Consider the following 2138-nt stretch of genomic DNA (forward strand, 5'->3'; position numbering starts at 1 on the left):
CCCATGCTTCGTCAGCCCATAATGCATCAAATGGCATCCCTTTGGTTAAAATTGATAAATCTTAGACTAATAATCCGATAACTTCAATTATTCTATCGTTGAATAAAATGCAACATTTAATAATTCTTCGGAGAAAAAAAGAAGTGCTTACAGATAGCTTACAGTATCAATAAGCTAGATCTGTACTACGAGTTGCTTCATAAAAAATAAAATCGAACTCGAGAGAAATCCATTGGACAAGCCGATTATCATCTCTTTCAATCAACACAGTCCCAGGTCCTTGGGGCAGAAGTAATTTGTTTAGCTTTACATCCGTGTTTGTTGGTGGGACATGCTCAGACTCATTGTGTATATCCTAATTTTAAGGTAAAAGAGTGATAATATCCAAAACTGGCCATGGAAGTGCAGAGCGTTTCGAAATGTTGTTGCTATAGGTTAGCTTACAATTGCTAAATGATGCTGGACAACTTTTCGGGTTCTTGTCAATTAAATCAGCGGAGTATTTATATTCATGTTTGAGAAGCATTATTTAATTTTTTTCACTCTCTTCTTCAGGCTGAATTGGTTGAACCTGCTCTCAAAGGGACACTCAATGTTCTCGAATCATGTGCGAAAGCACCATCTGTTAAAAGAGTTGTTTTGACATCTTCCATAGCTGCAGTTGCTTACAATGGCGAGCCTTTAACACCTGAAGTTGTAGTTGATGAAACAAGGTGGACTAATCCGGAGTTCTGCAAAGAAATGAAGGTGTGTTTTATTCTTCAGCATTCTCTGTGAGATACATACATCTGCAATTGAAGGCAGACTCTTAAATAGCTTTCGTGGGGTTTTTATGGTCGTAGACCATATCATTTTCATAGTTTTGGCTTTTCATTCCCTGACAACAAAGTTAATTAATTCATGGAGTATACAAATTTTCTACATTAAGTAATGATGAGGATTTGGCATACAAAATATATTTTAAGTATAGGAACTCAATTCAAAAATTATTTATTTTGTAACAAGTGGTAACAGTATAGTAATATATCGTTGTGATGAATAGTAAATTAAATATACAAAATTTGGGGAGAGTTCTTTAAGCAGCGAACTCATGAGAAATATCAGAGCAGGTAATCATTTTTCCTTTCTATTATGTTTTTTTTGTTTTTTTGTTTTTTTGCCATAGAAAAACTTGTAAAATATTTGTATTTAGAGCAACTCTGGTTGAAGTCTTTCGCTGATTAACACTTAACTGCTGATGTCTGCGTGTGAGGAGATAGCTGCTCTATATCTGTTTCACTTGCTTGTCTATACTTAAAAGTTATGCGTTCTTTTCTTCCATTTTACATGTAATTTCTACTAGCTATGGTATCCCCTATCAAAGACATTGGCCGAGGATGCTGCCTGGAAATTCGTGAAAGAGAAAGGTCTCGACCTGGTCACCATAAACCCAGCTATGGTTGTTGGTCCACTGTTACAGCCAACGCTTAACACAAGTGCTGCTGCAGTTTTGAGCTTGATAAAGAGTAAGTGCCATTCACTGAACAATTAGGCATTAGACTCTATGTTCTTTTGGTTATTTTTCCTCAAAGGATAAAACTATGATAGTGCTAATGTTTTTTCAACGAAATTAATATTCATGGCATCAGGTCATTTGTTTCTTTTTATTCAGATCAGTTCTTGAGAAGCTTTGATGAGTTGCTTCTATTTACTCATCCTATTCTCATAATCCTACTTCTTAATTGCTGAGTGATGCTTAATGGGAAATTTCAGTCCTGCACAATCACTTCAGCATGCAAATGAAATTAATGATTCTCACTAGAACTAGACAATTGATGACATGAAGTCTTAATGCAGATGCAGAACCTTACCCAAATGCTTCATTTGGATGGGTTAATGTCAAAGATGTTGCTACTGCTCATATTTTGGCATTTGCGAATCCTTCAGCTAATGGAAGATATTTAATGGTCGAGAGAGTTGCACATTATTCAGAAATTGTGAAAATACTGCGTGAACTTTACCCTACTCTTCCTCTTCCAGAAAAGTAAGTTTTTCATGAATCAATGTCCAATACTAGTTATGTTAATGAGTTACTAGTGAAGGTTTACTGTATGCGTGGTTGTGTGATTTAGCTTGCCCATATAATAACTTGGTTGCTT

General features: G+C 35.5%; 1 protein-coding gene across 1 annotated transcript; it reads left to right on the plus strand.

Annotated features, from left to right (window-relative positions):
* Positions 1–270: 270 nt before the first annotated feature.
* Positions 271–2055, plus strand: LOC111378636 (tetraketide alpha-pyrone reductase 2-like; the record flags this gene model as incomplete). Its single annotated transcript, XM_023001871.1, has 4 exons — positions 271–366; positions 520–747; positions 1343–1505; positions 1837–2055. Coding segments are annotated over 4 exons (678 nt in total), but the record flags the coding sequence as incomplete, so codon positions are not given.
* Positions 2056–2138: the final 83 nt, after the last annotated feature.

The sequence above is a fragment of the Olea europaea genome, unplaced genomic scaffold, assembly GCF_002742605.1.
Source record: "Olea europaea var. sylvestris unplaced genomic scaffold, O_europaea_v1 scaffold18421, whole genome shotgun sequence".
Taxonomy (NCBI): domain Eukaryota; kingdom Viridiplantae; phylum Streptophyta; class Magnoliopsida; order Lamiales; family Oleaceae; genus Olea; species Olea europaea.